Source organism: Chiloscyllium plagiosum, unplaced genomic scaffold (genome assembly GCF_037043375.1).
Source record: "Chiloscyllium plagiosum isolate Xiang-an unplaced genomic scaffold, Cpla_swu_hap1 HiC_scaffold_18, whole genome shotgun sequence".
NCBI lineage: Eukaryota > Metazoa > Chordata > Chondrichthyes > Orectolobiformes > Hemiscylliidae > Chiloscyllium > Chiloscyllium plagiosum.
This window is the reverse complement of record NW_028270156.1, coordinates 24893599-24910933: the sequence shown is the minus strand read 5'-3', so window position 1 is coordinate 24910933 and position 17335 is coordinate 24893599. Positions and strand designations below refer to the sequence as shown.

General features: G+C 39.7%; 1 protein-coding gene across 4 annotated transcripts in view; it reads left to right on the top strand.

The window, feature by feature from the left end:
* Nucleotides 1-17335, top strand: part of LOC122557689 (chromatin remodeling regulator CECR2-like) — an 88287-nt gene that overhangs the window by 12256 nt on the left and 58696 nt on the right. For all 4 annotated transcript variants that reach the window (XM_087996343.1, XM_043705536.2, XM_043705535.2 and 1 more), the window contains exon 2: nt 13744-13838. In XM_087996343.1, coding sequence (XP_087852469.1) covers nt 13744-13838 — 95 coding nt within the window. The remainder of the gene's footprint in view (nt 1-13743; nt 13839-17335) is intronic.

Sequence of the window (17335 nt, the reverse complement as noted above, 5' to 3'; positions counted from 1 at the left end):
AATTATTTTCCCCCTCATAAAAAGATTTGTTGAGGTTCAACAAGGAGATTGCCACTCCCCAGTGTGCATTTTATCAGTCATAGAGTCATACAGCACAGAAACGGACCCTTCGGTCCAACATGTCCATCAGTAACATAATGTAAGTGATAGCTGCTGAACTTGAAGTGTAGTTAGGTCAGAGTACTATGTATCATGAACACAAGCTCCTCTGATTTGCAGCCCAGTGCTTTACCTACATAGTTCCAAATCTTATTAATTTTGATATCTTAAATTAATGTAGTCCCATTTGCCAGCATTTGGCCCATATCCCTCTAAACCCTTCCTCTTCATATACCCATCCAGCTGCTTTTAAATATTGAAATTGTACCAGCCTCCATAATTTCCTCTGGCAGCTCATTCCATACACACACCACTCTGCATGAAAAGGTTGTCCCTGAGGTCCGTTTTAAATCTTTACCCTCTCCCCTTAGACCGATGACACATACTTTTGGACTCCCCCGCCCTAACTGAGGTTGCCACTTTCTAGCTCCATTTAAAATTAAATACAAAATTTATAAATAGTCAATGAATATTAAGTATTAAAACTGAATGTTTGCACAATTGTCCAAATATGTGACTTGCCACTGTGTATTTTCAGCTGTTTAATTTACATTTGATCGTATGCAGATAGTTGAAGGAAAGCTGGACTATTAGTCATAGAGTCGTAGAGATATACAGCATGGAAACAGACCTTTCGGTCCGACCCATCCATGCCGACCAGATATCCCAACCCAATCTAGTCCCACCTGCCAGCACCCGGCCCATATCCCTCCAAACCCTTCCTGTTCATATACCCATCCAAATGCCTCTTAAATGTTGCAATTGTACCAGCCTCCACCACATCCTCTTGCAGCTCATTCCACACACTTACCACCCTCTGCGTGAAAACGTTGCCCCTGTGGTCTCTTTTATATCTTTCCCCTCTCACCCTAAACCTATGCCCTCTAGTTCTGGACTCCCCGACCCCAGGGAAAAGACTTTGTCTATTTATCCTATACATGCCCCTCATAATTTTGTAAACCTCTATAAGGTCACCCCTCAGCCTCCGTCGCTCCAGGGAAAACAGCCCCAGCCTGTTCAGCCTCTCCCTGTAGCTCAGATCCTCCAACCCTGGCAACATCCTTGTAAATCTTTTCTGAATCCTTTCAAGTTTCACAACATCTTTCCGATAGGAAGGAGACCAGAATTGCATGCAATATTCCAACAGTGGCCTAACCAATGTCCTGTACAGCTGCAACATGACCTCCCAACTCCTGTACTCAATACTCTGACTTTCTTCACTATCCTAGCACTTTGCATTTATTTGAATTAAACTCCATCTGCCACTTCTCAGCCTACTGGCCCATCTGATCAAGATCCTGTTGTAATCTGAGGTCCATTACACCTCCAATTTTGGTGTCATCTGCAAACTTACTAACTGTACCTCTTATGCTCCTATCCAAATCATTTACGTAAATGATGAAAAGTAGTGGACCCAGCACTGATCCTTGTGGCACTCCACTGGTCACAGGCCTCCAGTCTGAAAAACAACCCTCCTCCACAACCCTCTGTCTTCTACCTTTGAGCCAATTCTGTATCCAAATGCTAGGTCTCCCTGTATTCCGTGAGATCTAACCTTGCTATCCAGTCTCCCATGGGAATCTTATCGAGCGCCTTACTGAAGTCCATATAGATCACACATTGCATTCCGATAAACGCACTAGTTTTAAGCAGTGGGAACTGTACTGTTGTCAGTCTCATTACTGAGATACAAGGTGGATGCTCAGGAATAAAAACAAAGTGCTGTAGCAAGGCAGCACGTCCAGCAGCATCTGTGGGGAGAGAAACAAAATTAGCAGTTTGTCCAGAATAACTCCTCTCCTGGTTCTGGAGAGGGAGTTCCAAAAGAGCCAAAAAACAAATTCATCATCATGCCAGGGGATGAAGATCATAAAGTTCAGCCCTTTAATGAAGGGTTCATTTTGTAGATAAGACAAAAGAAAGATAGATTCTTTAAAAAAACTTGAAACTAAATCAGGAATGTTTGGGCAAGAAACCACAGAGTAAAGCTAATGTGAATCAAATTTAGGTGATTGTGATGAAATAGAGCAATAGAATCATTAAAACTTGAAATGAACTCCTGATGGATTAGTGGAAGTAAATCACTAGAGAAATACAGAAAGCAAACAAAGAACTGAAGATCTGAAACAAAAACAAATTGTGGTAGAAACTGGGCTGGTCTAGCAGCAACTGTGGAGAGAAATCAGAGTTAACATTTTAGGTCCACATGATGCCAAACCTGCTGAGTTTCTCCAGCAATTGCTGTGCTGGAGAAACAACTGGCTGGCATAATGGGAGAATGTGAGGCTTTCCAAAAGCTTAAAAAATAAGTTGGGCCTAATGACTTCCCTTCATGCATTTACTTTGCTAGGCATAGGGAGAGCTTTGTGTTCAGACTAGTGGTTGAAACAAAAATTGCTATTTATAGGGTTGTTAAAGTGACAGTCATTTTTAGACAAATTTAATTACAAAACAATTAAGTACAGCACAGGAACGGGCCCATCAGCCCACCAAGCATATGCATATTCTTAATCCTTATTTAGACCTACTACGTACTGTCCATGTGCAATTTCTATCCCTCTGTTCACCTCCCATTCATGTCTGTCAAGATACACCATAAACATTGCTAATGTGCCTGTTTCCACAACCTCCACTGGTAGTGCATTCCAGGCATCCACTAGCCTGCATTTCTCTTCTAAACGTTCCCTGTCTCAACTTGAAGCTGAGCCCTCTTGTAGTTGAACCTTCTACCCTAGGGAAAAAGCCTCTGACTGTCCACCCTGGCAGTGCCTCTCATAATTTTGTAGATCTCTATCAGGTCACTTCTCAGCCTCTGTCTTTCCAGGGAAATCAAGCAGAGTTTATCCAACCTCTCCTCATAACTGAAACCCTCCAGACCAGGCAACATCCCGGTAAACCTTCTCTGCACCCTCTCCAAAGCATCGATGTCCTTTTGGCAGCATGGTGACCAGATGTACATGCAATATTCCAAATATGAGCTAACTAAAGTTTTGTACACCTATAACATAACTTCCCAACTTGTATATTTTGATGCCCTGGCTGATTGAAGGCAAGTATGCTGTATGCCTTCTTGAAGAGAAACAATTCAGAAGAAAAGTGGAAATCTTTGAATATTCTTGTGCCATGAATGGGAAGAAAAAGGTATTATCAATAAGATGAAGCTCCCAGTAAACCTTCAAGATTGATGCAAAACTTAAGCAAAGCTATAAAACATCAGTGATTTATTGGCCATGTTAGCAACTGAAGATTTCATGTCATGATTTATGATGTCATGTGGATCCCTTGTTTATGTCACAGCCTTAAGCATACAATCAGGAACTTTCTTTTTCTATTTCAGTTCCTTGATTTGTGGACCATTCTGGAGCTTTTAAGTACATAGAGCCATTGCTTGTGCAACATCATATTTGTTTTGCTGTAGCACTGCAGTTTGAAACCCAAATATCTGCCATTCTGGTCAACTTTTCAATAGATTTTTAACTAAGTCAGATGATGCATGTAAGGGGTAAGCAAGAAATGTTGGACTTGCTCTCTCAGAACTTAACAGCCAGGAGCAAGAGGAAGCAATTCAGCCTCTTGAGCCTGCTCCACCTTAGAATATGATCATGGCTGATTTTATCTCTTCCTCAACTCTACTTTTCCTGGACAATACCCATAATCCTTTAAACTGTTACTATTTTAAAATCTGTCCATTTCCTCTTTACATTTACTCAATGTCTCACACTCTCGGGTGGGAAGTTCCACTGTGCTGGACAACTGGAGCATTGATTAAAATGTACTGTGAACAAAAATAAATCTTAGGCCAGACTACTTAGGGTGGACGGACTCCATTATTTACTTGGGTTTATAATGATAATCACCTAACTTTCACTTCATAAAAAGTTGATGGGCAAGAAATGATCACAATGATGCAACTAAACGTGACCTCTATCACTCGCGACTCCCCTTATCTCTTGGAAGAGTCCAATTTTCCTGAAGTATTTTGCCCTGTTTTCACACTTTTTTTTTTAGATTAGATTAGATTACATTAGATTACATTACAGTGTGGAAACAGGCCCTTCAGCCCAACAAGTCCACACCGACCCGCCAAAGCGCAACCCACCCATACCCCTACATTTACCCCTTACCTAACACTACGGGCAATTTAGCATGGCCAATTCACCTGACCTGCACATCTTTGGACTGTGGGAGGAAACCGGAGCACCTGGAGGAAACCCACGCAGACACTGGGAGAATGTGCAAACTCCACACAGTCGGTCGCCTGAGGCGGGAATTGAACCCGGGTCTCAGGCGCTGTGAGGCAACAGTGCTAACCGTGCCGCCCACTGTAGGGATTCTATGATTCTTTTGGTAAGTTCATGAAAAATTCTTCTCCCAACTTGTGAAAATAATTAAAGTGTGATGAACTCCTTTTATCACATGAAATACAGCTGCACAGCTATCTACCTTTTGTATATTATGTAACATTTGCAACCAGGAAACTTAACAGCTTTGTTTGGCAGGCTGTGTTGTGAATCCACATTTACTGCATTAGATTGCAGTTTTGTACAAAATTGATTTATCTCTGCGAAAAAACAAAACTTGTTTCCTTGTTGCTTATTCACGTCTTGTAGGAGCAGTGCACAGTATACCTATTAGATTAGATCACTGACAGTGTGGAAACAGGCCCTTCGGCCCAACAAGTCCACACCCTCCCTCCGAAGCACGACCCACCCAGACCCAACACTATGGGCAATTTCGCATGGCCAATTCACCTCACCTGCACATTTTTGGACTGTGGGAGGAAACCGGAGCACCCGGAGGAAACCAACGCAGACATGGAGAATGTGCAAACTCCATACAGACGGTTGCCTGAGGCGGGAATTGAACTCGGGTCTCTGGCCCTGTGAGGCAGCAGTGCGAAACACTGTTCCACCGTGCCACCCTAGTTAGTCATTCACGTGTATTTATAATCTATTTGTATAACATCTGGCAAATGTTGGCACCCAGTTCTGTCACATTTGAATTGGATGAAAGTCTTATCCTATCATCTAAAGTCCTAGTAGTTGCATAAATCCTTGTCTCTTTTGTGAACTGACTCATGCCCTTTATCATGAAGAAACTGTATCTTGAAATATTTTACTGTGTTAAAAGGGCTATAGGGATTCCTGAAGAAGGGCTCATGCCCGAGGCGTCGATTCTCCTGCTCCTTGGATGCTGACTGACCTGCTGCACTTTTCCAGCAACATATTTTCTGCTCTGATCTCCAGCATCTGCAGTCCTCACTTTCTCCTAAAGGGGCTATACAAATGTAGGCAGTTGTTGAAATGTTGGAGACTCTGGTCAAATAGCATTTAGAATGAGAAAGATCATGTTTTTAGTTTTTGCCTTTTTCTGACTCTTCAGTACCACTTGGGCCACCAGTAAGTCTATTGAAAATATCTCACATCAAAGTGAGATGAACCCTGCTCCCATTTCTTTAAATACCCATTAGTGAATGCAGCCAAAATCAAGCAAATAGTTTTGGTCCCTTTTATCTAAGGAAAGATATAGTGGCATTAGAAACAGTACAGCAAAGATTCATCCCAGGTACTTTAGATTAGATTCTCTACAGTATGGAAACAGGCCCTTTGGCCCAACAAGTTCACATCAACTCTCCACCCAGACGCATTCCCCTACCCTACATTTACCCCTGATTAATGCACCTGGGCAATTTTGCATGGCCACTTCACCTGATCTGCATATCTTTGGATTGTGAAAGGAAACCAGAGCACCTGTACGAACCCACGCAGACATGGAGAATATGGAAACTCCACACAGACCGTCACCGAGGTGGGAATCAAACCCGGGTCCCTGGTGCTGTGAGGCAGCAGTGCTAACCACTGAGCCAAACTTAGGAGAAGAGATTGAATAGTTTAGGCTTATAATCTGTGGAGTTTAGAAAAATGAGAGGAGACAGAGGATTCTTCAGAGGCTTAATAGAGTAGATGTGGATAGGTTGATTCCACTCTGGGAGAGTCTATGTCTAGAGGGCATAATTTCAATAAGGGATCAGTCATTTAGGTGAGGATTTCTTTTTTGAGGGTAGTGCATCTGTTCACTGATTATTGAGGCTAGGTGATTACATGTATTCAAGGGTGAGACTTTTAATCAGGGGAATCAAGGGTTGTAGAGATTGGCAAGTAAGTGGAGGATTATCAGATCAGCCATTATTTTATTGAATGGCGGAGCAAATGGTACTATGGACAAACGGCCTGTTTCTGCCCCTGTATTGCTTAGTCTTTTGAGTCTGATCTGTTTGCAAAAACCTAACTGTTTCCACTTAAATCTTCAAATAGCATTGCCTTAATAATATTTGACCAATGTCAACAGAACTGACGATTGATGCCAAGCAATCATTTAGAACCTTCTGCTATATCTTGAAAGTACCAGAATCTATCCTGAGGATTCTAAGAAAGACACTATGCAATCTTTAATGGTCCTGATTCCTAATGTAGCTAAAATATATTTTGTATATGGTGACCACATTCATCAACATCTTGCATATACAACTTCTTTCAAATTTAGAAAAATGATCCAAATGATGAATGCTGTAAGACAAAAGTTGACTGATTCAAAACAGACAGTATTAGAATGGGAAGTGTGAGCAGTATGGTGCAATTTAAATGAGATTTCAAGAGCAGAGGGACCTGCTGGTGAAAATGCATGTATGTCTTTGGTGATATGACAGGTTGAGAAGCAGTTGAAGTATAAGGAATCATTGGTTTTACTAATGTAGCTGTATAGTTAAGGAATGGTGTACTGCATATTTATAATTCATTTTAGGCCACGGCTGGAGTAGTTGTTCAGTTCTGGGCACCAAACTGTAAGAAAGATGCCAAGGTTGCAGACAGTGTTCAAAGAGATTTGCTAGAGTCATATAAGAGATAAAGGACTTCCGTTGTCTTTGGGCAAGCTAAAGTTGTTTAGCTTGGAGCAAGCAAAGTTACAAGGACATTTGAGTTTCACAATTTATGAATGGGTTTTGCTAGAGTAAGTAAGGAGATTGTTTTCAATGAAAGAAGAAGAGTATTTGGCCTAAAAGCCAGAAGCAATATGAAAACCATTTGGGAGCGTTAGGCTGTTGTGATCAGAGTACACTGTCTCAAATGGTGAGGAAGATCTTATGGCTCTGAACGGAGTGTGACAAAGGTTTAGGCTGGCAGGGCTTGTGTTTGAAGAGGAACTGGATCAGTTAGGACTCTATTCATTGGAGTTTATAAGAATGAGCAAGGAATCTCTAAAAGCTGTGACAATCCTAAAAGGACTAGACAGGGTAGATGCAGGAAAGATGTTCCCAATTAGTGGTCACAATTTAAGGGTAGACTTTTTGGAACAGACATGAAAAATTTCTTCACCCTGTGGATAGTTCTGTTATGTTTGTGTTCTCCCACTTGAATGACTCGTTTGAGTTCTCTGCCATCTTTGCAAATGTAACTTTCAAGATCTGGAATTGGCATAGCATTTTCACAAACTTTAGTTTGGCTGTTGAGCATGTACCCATCATTGATGACATGGATTTTGTATAAATTGCAACGAGGCTATAATTGGAAATCTAAGTCCAATTTCAGTCATACTTAAATGTGGAAATCAGAATCTCCTGTCCAATTTGCCTTTCTCCACCAACTTTTCTATCCTGGTATCTTGCTGAAATATTCATCATTCAAATGTATGAAGGCTATTAAGTGCTAGAGCTTGTTCATGCAAGTGTAAGCCAGTTTTTAATGGCATGATAATTCTTCATTATGACCAAACAATATGTCAGGCATACTCTTCTTATTGTACTTAGAAGTGATTTAGATGGGTAACCTTGTGATTTCTGGTTTTCTGTGACAGTGGTTTGCAGGTCAGTTGTCCTTGGGTTTAACAGGCGTGTACTTTTTTCCAGATTAAAAAAATACTGTAAAATTGAAGTTTGTTCAACAAAGTTCAGTTGGTAGTGGCTATGAAATCTGCTGTAAGATCACTCTGATTTACATTTTTTTTAACAATGTCACTCTTTAACTTATCCAGCACACTTTGTTAGGTGACTGAATTAGCATAATCTCCACAATTTCAATTACAGAATGAAAAATATGGTATATGCACATAGATAAAACAGTTGCACGTGGTCCATATCTTTTTATTCCCTGCATGTACACAATGACTTTATAAGAGTTTTGAAGATTTTGCTGAATTTTAAATAATAACTAGAAGTCAGAGGCTAGATGGTTGTTGAAGAGAGAAGTCAGAATGGGTGTTAGTCTAAAGCTTTCTTTCCTAGATGTGTGATAACACCACCGTCCACTGGAATATTCAGAGGGCGATGTTTGAATTATGCTGCAGATTCAGGTACAGATAGCATTGTTCTTTGACCATTTGTCCTTGGAGAGTGTGCGAAAAGGATCTACCGGAATGACATGCAAGATGTGGAATTTCAGTCCTCTGAAAATACTAGAGGACATGGACTACTTTTCTTGGAGCAGAAAAGGCTTAGGGAAGATATAACAGCAGGGTCAAAACTTGCATTGACTGAGTGAGATGGAGTTTGGGCCAAGAAAGCAGTTGTGAATTTATTTAATATCTTCATAACCTCAGTATGTCCTAAGGTACTTTTGAGCCAATTAAATACTTGAAGTGTAGTCACTGGAGCAATTGTGCCTATTGGAAAGTGTAAATAAAGAGAAACCGGTTTCTCTGGCAGGTGGATTGAGAAATTTAAGATCATTGACATTATCTGCAAGAGTGTAGGATTCAATAAAACTTGTCAAAAGAGATATAAAAAGAGATATGGATAGAAATTTGGAAAAGCATTCTAAGCCTGTTTCCACACTATAAGTAATCTAATCTAAGTAATCTAATCTAATCTAAAAAATAAGTCTATTGGGAACGAACAGCAGAGTTGGACAAATTAGATTGGTCTTTTATAGACCTGACGGAAAGAATGCCTCCTTGATATATGTTGGACAAAACAGTCTCCTGTAGGATTTTGAGAATTTAAAAATCGTCATTAGTAATGGGATTAATAAAAACTCTTTAAATGTTGTTCAAGCTGCATAATTTAAACATGCTTTACACACTACACAATAACTAGGTTTCAAGTTGTTATGATAACATTTTCCACAGAAGAGCTAGCCCTGGGATCTGTTAAATGTAAGCAGTCTATAATTAGTAATATTCAGAAATAGCTTGAAATTGGGTTAGTGTATAATGCTACTTGGAACCTCCTTGCTATTCAGAGGTCTGGGTATTGCAGTGCACCAGTGTTTCATTTGCATCTGCAGGTTAAGATTGCATTCAATATTTGGCGAAGATGGCAGTCAGGATTGTACATGCTTTGGTTTTATGTTAGCACGATGCAGGTATTGCTTACAGAACATCCAAATCACTGTTTTAAGGAATGTATGTATGAACCTCGTTCACACAAGTACTTGGCAACAGAGGATGACAATACTTGAATTTTGAGTTAAGAGGACATGAGGATAATATGAAATAATAATGTTGCTTTGATCTCAAGAAAAATGGCCATCTTATGTTTTTAAGTGTGGAAATACAGTCAACTAAACAAATGTATTAAATTTTGTCATATGGATCTGAAATTTCATAGAAGGGAATTTATGTCCCATAACACTGAGATAAAGATTTTTTTAGTTCTGTCTTTAGTGATTCCAAATTTATGGCATGCATTGTCAGACTTCTTAAAAAAAAATTCAATTCAACATGGTATTGTCTGAATGAAGACTAAATATTGCAGGAGTCTGACAGAAGAAGAAAATTCAGATTTAAAACATCAGTTTGATTTAAAATTAATCATAGTAGTTGAAGTTTTATTTTGAAAAAAACTTATCACATTGAGAAATATGCTAGTAAGAATAGATCTTTTAGAGTCAGAGTTGTACAGTACAGAAACCGACCCTTTGATCTAACTTGTCCATGCTGACCAAGTATCCTAAATTAATCTAATCTTGTCCCATTTGCCAGCATTTGGTTCATATCCCTCTAAACCCTTCCTATTCATGCACCAATCCAGATGCCTTTTAGATGTTGTAATTTATACCAGTCTCCACCACTTCCTCTGGCAGTCCTATTGCTATTGATGTCTGCAGACTAAATTAATATTTTTTAGCACTGTTTGCTGATGTCAAGTTGCCTTTAAAAAGCAAAATGGATGTGACTCCTGCCAATAACTTAAACTGAAAGCCAGGGCCGTTGACACAATGATTATCTGTTCACATAGCACTCGAACTGGAAGTAATGCGCCTGTTTTTGCCGTTAACTTGCTGTGCTGCTAACTGCATCTTTTGTTGGCTAGCTGACCACTTTACTTGGAGAATGAGGTGCAAGGTGAGGTACCATTGGTTCTTTGAATGCTCTGTTTGGTTCAACAATTATTAATTCAACTTAGGGATACTTTGGCTGTCCAGTGACACAAACTTTTAAGTATGAAGCCATTACGCAGCACAGGGCCTGTTCACTGCATGAGGTGTGAGGGTGTCTTCTGCGATTGTGGTCACAAAAAAAAACACAACCTTACAATCCCAATTTTACCCAGTGTTGTTAACCACTTTTCTCCATCCATTGATGCTACCAGACTTGAGTATTTCCAATATCTGCAGAACTTTTTGTCTGCCTCTGTGGACAGTCTGATGGACTTTTCATCAGAACTGGGCAAATTAGAAATGTAATAGGTTTTGAGTAATTGAAAGATTCAGTAGGAAAAAGAACAATTCTTTAAAATTGATGTAATTACTATAGCTGAAAGTAATTCTTTAAAAAGGTGAGAGGGAGGAGACTTTAAGTTCCAAAATGTGGTCATGGTCCAAGACTGAAAGGAGTGGCCTTGAAGGAAGAAACAAAGAATGTATGGAGGAGATATGAATGGCAAGATACTGAAGGTTGCCATCTGATAGCAAAGGAAAAGAATAGAGAACGAGCTCTGTAAGGTTGAGCTTCTGATATTGAACAGGAAGAGTGTGCAGGAGAAAGTGAGGACTGCAGATGCTGGAGATCAGAGTTGTGTGTTGCTGGGAAAACACAGCCGGTCAGGCAGCATCCGAGGAGCAGGAAAATCGATGTTTCGGGTATAAGCTCTTCATTCCTGGTGAAGGGCTTGTGCCTGAAACGTTGATTTTCCTGCTCCTCAGATGCTGCCTGACCTCCTGTGCTTTCCCAACTACACACTGGAACAATGAGTCCCATTATTAACAAGGACTCCATTTAAACAATAGTTCAGTAAAATATGCTTATTTGGCCTTGGAGTACGCTGGCAAGTACTTTTTAATTGGAAAACTGTTGATAAAACTCTGAGCTTCTCTGTTAATTTTTCAGTTGTCATGGCTTTTTTATAGTACTGACACCTTGAGAGCAAATGGAGGACAGTGGAAGTTTTCATTTTTCACCACTGTTCCTACTATTACTTTTGACTGTGGCAAAACTTAGCACAGATGGAGATTATATCCTGGTGTCAAATGGGGCCTTTATGCCAGCCTGGAACACTATAACAAAGCTTGTACTTGATGTTTTTCAGTTACCTGGCAACATAAATGCTAACAGATGGTGCCACTGACATTTTATCTGGTGTCTTTCACATCTCACTTGGCATGGAGAGTAATTGTGATCTTTTTAATTTCACATTTTATTTAAAATACTGTGGCTATGATCAAAGAAAAACCTTGTCCCCTACTTGAATTTGTATATTAAATATCTATAAATAGGTAAGCACACAGGCTGATCACTGGAATAATTTATTTTCCACAAACCCAAAAGTGAACGTGTGAAAAGTGGGGGGAAGAAGACAAAATTGTGGTTAGAGACAATAAAAAATAAATTCAGACCAGTAGCTCCTGTCACATTTGTACTCATGCGTGAACTACTATAAACTTTAAAATAGAGGAAGAGAAGCAATATTTGAATCATTAGTGTAGCTGAAAGCTATTTTTATTTTTCTATTTGGTCATCTTGGTGAATAATGCTTTGCACAATGTGTAAGCCTCAAGTATTTTAATGTAGACACCACTCACTGACCTGTAGAGATGTCACTGTTTGCACTTGTCTTTTGCGTTCATGTTCAGTGTATTGTACTACCTTTATAAATGTCAATGTTTTGAAAAAAATACATTTATTTTCTGTGGTGATGTTCAGCCTGCAGTTGCTATTGAATCCAAGTACACTTATTAGCATCAGGCCACAACCTTTATTTCCCCACCTATGCACACACTTTCAAAATTTGGTCATCTTCAGTGCAGTTAACAGACTTATATTTCCTGAATAGTCCTATAACACAACGGTATTTGGATTTTTCTGCTATTCATTCGTGCAACGTTACTGCCTGGGCCAGAATTTATTGTCCATCCCCAATTGCCCTTGAGAAGGTGATGGTAAATTGCCACCTTGAATCTCTGCAGTCTGTTTGCCCAAGGTAGGCCCGCATTGCTGTTGGGGAGGAATTTCCAGAATTTTGACCCAATAACACTTTAAAGGAGTGGCAATTGTGTTTCCAACTGTGAATTGAGTGGCTTGAGGGCGAACCTGCAGGTGATGGTGTTCCCATGTATCTGTTGCCCTTATCCTTCTATACGGTATTGATAGTGGGTTTGGAGAGTGCTGTCTAAAGACCGTTGGGGAATTTCTGTAGTACATCTTATAGATGGTACATACTGTGGCTTCTGAGCTTGGTGTTAGAGGGAGTGAATGCTGGTAGATGTGTCAATCAGAAAGGCTGCTTTGTCCTGAGTGGTATCAAGCGTTAAGTGTTGGGTACTCTCCTCTAGACAAGTAGGGAGTATTCGATCATTTTCCTGACTTGTACTTTGTCGATGACACACAAGTCTTTTTTGGAATCAGGATGAGAGTTACTTGCTGCAAGATTTCTAACCTCTGACCTGCTCTTGTGGCTACAGTACTTGTATGGTTTAGTCCAGTGCAATTTCTCATTAATATTATTCCCCAGAATGTTAGTGGGCGAATCAGTGATCTTGATGCCTTTGGATGTCAAGCAATGGGTTAGATTCTCTCTTACTGAGATGGGTTATGGCTGGCATTTGTGTAGCATGAATGTTACTTGTGGGCCCAAATCTGGATATTGTCCAGGCCTTTCTGCATTTGGGCATGGACTGCTTCAGTATCTGACAAATCAAAAATGCTGCGGAACATTGTGCAGTCATCAGTGAACATCCCCACTTCTAAAGTTATGGGAGGTGAATGAATTTGCTGGGGTACCATTTTCAGATCCAAATACACCTCTTTGGGGGTATTAATTCCCATCATTATTAGATTCTATGGCCAATACATATGAAATAATGAGTAGAATTAGATTGTGTAACCTTTGGAGAATAAATTAGTCCAGACTGGACTGGAGTGGTCTGTTTTTATGCTGCAGCATTGAGAGATGAGGGCAGCTGAGGTGGCACCTATTCTCTTTGCATAATATGGAGCTGCTCTGTATTTAGTTTACAAAACACCACCTAATTCATATGTAATTTACAATATATTTTCACAAATATTCATTGTTTTATTTTCAATAAAACATGATGTTATTTTGTCCTGTTAGCTGAAGCAATGTAAAATGTTGTCATAGTTAAAACAGCCTCTGATGAAAATAGAGATTTGGTGATTGTATGTTTTTTTTTCAATTATGACTTTTTCCGCCAGGAATTTGAAGATGCATTGCTGGTCAGTAACTGGGATTTCTTGGAGGACCTAGTTTCCAAGCTGCTTCGAGGATGTTACCAACGCAAAGATATTAGGTCAGTGGTGTGGCAAGTGTTGCGTACTTCATTAATTGTTATTAGATATTTTAAACTGTTCAGTTGTACTTCATGTCAGGATAATCAAGTTTATTACTACTAGTGCAGTAAAAGAGAGATGTTAGAATTGCAGGCAATCTGTGCTGATGCTACAATGTTGGACTGCCTCTGGTGTTTGAATTTTAGCAACTGGCTACTTAAGATATGGACTCTTATTGTCATCCCTTTTCCCTCCCCTCAGTTGAAGCAAAACACTCCCGACACAGTATAGTTTTACCTCCTTCATCTTTATTCTGGGCCCTGGAGGGAGAGAGAACGATCACCCATGTGCACAGAGACATGAGTTCATAGTCTTCTCTGGAATAGCTGTTTCTTAATGAACTATATAGTCATTTTACAGGGAGGAGCATCCAGACAAGGCAACATACATATTGATTGGGTGACCATTACAATCAGCGAGTGTCAATAGCAAAGACGAAGCCATCTGATGTTAAACAATGAATGACCTTAGCCTTAACTGGTTTGACATAATGAATACTTTTCACCTTGTAAAACTGACCTTACATACTGAATGCTTCCAATATTGTTAAATGGCACTACATAATGAATGCTTTTCCACCTTTGTTAACTGCAAGTTCTTATTTGATCTGTGTCGTGTTCAGCTGAACCTGTTCAGTTTCACAAAACTCAGAACTTAATTCTTTCCCTATCTGCTCATACCCGATACATTCTCATTCCCTCCTTTTATCAGTTCGTGATATCCACTGAGATGGAACTGCCATAAGACTCTCATAGTCCGTATTTTAGCAAGTTATTGATACACAACATACAGCGATTATAACAACAAACACTACTAGTCCGTTGTAGTAAATAGAATTTGAAGAATCCTCTCCTATGGAAAATGGGAGGTGAATTGGCCGTGTTAGGGTGGCACAGTGACTCAGTGGTTAGCACTGCTGCCTCACAGCGCCAGGGTTCGATTCCAGCCTTGGGTGATTGTCTGTGTGGTGTTTGCACATTCTCCATAGTGCTCCGGTTTCCTCCCACATTCCAAAGATGTGCAGGTCAGGTGAATCGGCCATGCTAAATTGCCCATAGTGTTAGGTGCATTAGTCAGTGGGAAATGGGTCTGGGTGGGTTACTGGAGGATCGGTGTGGACTTGTTAGGCAGAGGGGTCTGTTTCCACACTGTAAGGAATCTAATCTAATATCACCAGTAAAGTTCTTAAATCCGCAGTCCTTAGTGATCACTCCATCCCCTCCAGGTTGAGTGATAATGAGCTAATTTTTCAAAATCTCCTTTAGTAAAGTCCAACCTGGTAACAAAATTCAGTCTGTCCTTGTGCGTCACTCCTTGGAGAAATCTGAATTCTTGGATAAAGACAGTTAAATGCTTCACAAAGCTGATGAGACTTCCATCCTTCCGGAAATGCTTCAGGTGGAGGATACCAGTGCATTTGAGTGTGCAGCAGCAGCAGGCTAGGTGAATGCAACATTCTTAGCTGCTTCTGCTCCCCCTCTGCTGTTAAACGTAACAAAGCCAACTGGCTGTTGTGATGGCTTAATCAGTGAACATTCATATCACTTAAATGATCGAAAGACAAAGCAAAGCTCATGTGGTTTAATATCCATAGGAAGGCCACTGACAAAAAGCGTACCAACCTCCTCTTTGTTGTTAGCTTCTTCACTTTTCATGCTCATTCATGACTGGGGAGCTGATTGAATACGTTGGATCGAGTTGTGGAGAGGTGGGTGATGGTCTGAAGGCATGTTTTATCTGTGACTGGAGAAACTCCAGAGAAGATGTTAGCTGCTGAAAGCATCTTTGCATTTCCCCTCTCATTCCTTCCTTGCCAAGGTGGTTATCAATATGAAAACAGTTACACGTTTAACTACACTAAATTTTGTCTGCTTATTTCAACATTCTTTGAATTCTTGAAGTCTATTACTCCGTTCACTGTTTATGACCTTATCAAGTTTTATGCAATCCATAAGCTTCTAAATTGTGCTGCCTAAACAATTCAGTCAATTATAAACAGCAATCAGTGGTCCTAAAATCAAACCCTCGGGGAACCCCATTCAGGTTATTCAGAAATTATTTTCCTTTAAGAATTAAATACTTGGCTAATGTGAAAGCTGTCAGGAAAGGTATTTCAAAAGTCTGGAATAGCAAGAAAATAACAATGTTTGCTGTGCTTTAGCAATTGAAGAGGCAGTTTCAGTTCAGATTTAAATCTCAAATATTCGTGGGAAACAAATACAGAATATATAAAAATGTTCTCCAAATAAAACTTTCTAAATAAAACAGTCGGAATTACAATGGCAAGTTTGGTAGAGATCAACATGCTTTGACTTTGCAATATGAAGGGGGCCAATGAAGTCTTAACGCTAATTAACAGAACTGAAACAGCTCAGCCTCTTCTTCTAATATTCTCTAATATCTTAATAAAACATCAAACTACTGCACTCTTTTTGTGAACACTGTACATTAAAAACATAGCAGCAGCAAAGATATTATAATACAATATTTTCATCTAGCTAAAGCATGATCAATGACCCAACTTTTTTTTAAACAGGCATTGTAGAATTTGAAACAAATCAGGAGCTCAGTCAATTTGCTTTAAGGTTACAAGTTTTATAATTTTAAAAAGGACATAATGTTGTACAATTTCAATGTAAAAACAAAATCTGCCCCATTACGTAGCCCACAAAACCCATTGAATTGAGATCCTGATTCAAACAAGGCAAAACAATTACTTAAAAGGATTTTCCGAACCAGTATTTTAACAAACCAAAATTTTTAAACCTCAAACATTCTCAGCATGGCTCAATTTACATTGAAACTTTCCTTTTTCAACCCAAATATTAGTACAACCTTAATTTCAGCACGTTTTTTTGCATTCTCTCACTGAAATTGCACTTGTAACAAGAGAAAGCCCTCGCAACAGATTACTCGGTGCCACAATCCAAGCCACTCTCTTCCCCCAGAACAAAGACTCTCCGAGCCTCATGTATCGCCACTAGGGGACTTTAACTCCTTTCTCACTTTACTCCTTATGGGAGCTCGAACCTTGCTTAAACACAGAGCTCAAACCCCAGCACAGCACGGAGGACTCGAAACTCACTTAAACCCACCCAGTAGTCTCGAACTCCAATACCACGCAGAGGACTCTAACCTCAATCAAACCTACCCCAGGGGGACGCGAACCCCAGTACTGCACAGAGGACTCGAACCTGAATTAAACCCGCCTCACGGGACTTGAACCACAGTACCCACTCAGAGGACTCAAACCTCAATCAAACCCTTGAAGAATACACTCCAATAATCTAAAAGTAAAGTCTATAAATTAATAAAGGTGACGTAATTGGAATAACGTGAAAAAAATTGTTTTCACTGCATCATTGTTCTGCAGTCTCCACATTTACATTTTTTGTTACCTGACTTTGTATACTTTTGATATTGTTTTGAATTGTATTGAAAGAATTGGGTGAAAAAA